This window comes from Eimeria mitis, genomic scaffold (genome assembly GCF_000499745.2).
Source record: "Eimeria mitis Houghton genomic scaffold, Emh_scaff5958, whole genome shotgun sequence".
NCBI lineage: Eukaryota > Apicomplexa > Conoidasida > Eucoccidiorida > Eimeriidae > Eimeria > Eimeria mitis.
The window spans coordinates 2,068-2,710 of record NW_013574190.1 but is presented as its reverse complement, the minus strand read 5'-3'; the positions used below and the strand labels follow the sequence as shown (position 1 = coordinate 2,710).

The 643-nt window shown below is 54.9% G+C and overlaps 1 protein-coding gene across 1 annotated transcript in view; it reads right to left on the bottom strand.

Moving 5' to 3' along the window:
- The window catches only part of EMH_0085100 (uncharacterized protein), a gene marked incomplete at both ends in the record, with an annotated part of 2,881 nt that overhangs the window by 766 nt on the left and 1,472 nt on the right, over nt 1–643 (bottom strand). Inside the window, one exon of the mRNA XM_013500854.1 lies at nt 3–109. Within this exon, the coding sequence (XP_013356308.1) occupies nt 3–109 (107 nt within the window). The remainder of the gene's footprint in view (nt 1–2; nt 110–643) is intronic.

The following is a 643-nucleotide window of genomic DNA, read 5'->3' as shown; positions in this document are numbered from 1 at the left end:
CGCGCGCTTCGGAAGATATCTGCAACAGGCTTTCGTGGTCCGAAGGCAAAGAGAGGTCAACGCTCGAAAAAGCACCCACAAGAGGCAAGCTCCCTTCCCCTGAGACTTTCTGAGTTTAGGAACATCAAACGCAGATGTGCATAGATTCGCACATGGAGAAATAAGCATGAATGCAGAGACGCACCCGAAGCTGCATGTACTTGCGCCCACACGAACGACGGCGCCGGCTACCCCGAGCAACAAATCCACTTGAGGTGACGACACAAGCAGAAGGGAATGCATGAGCAGAGATCCCGCAGGAACAACTGCTGCGTTGTGTTCTTCAGTTTTAGTGCTGAAACTGCCCAGGTCCCCCCAAGGACGCTCACCCCACAACTGTCAAGCGCCGCTACGCGGCTGTAGTGCATGCTGAGAAAACCCATATTTATCCCGCGAACCTCAATCCTGCAGGCTTGCCCGCGCTGACACATGAAGAACTGCTCGTATCCCGCCGCTGGGCCTGCGGCAATATGGGGTAAGCTCAGCGCAGTATGCCTCAAAATCAGGAACATCTCCCCCGTGGCCACGTACAAGATTCAACATGCGCCATGCAGCGACACAACAACAACCCGCTCAGACTCCCCACTAAGGCATAACCTGCATC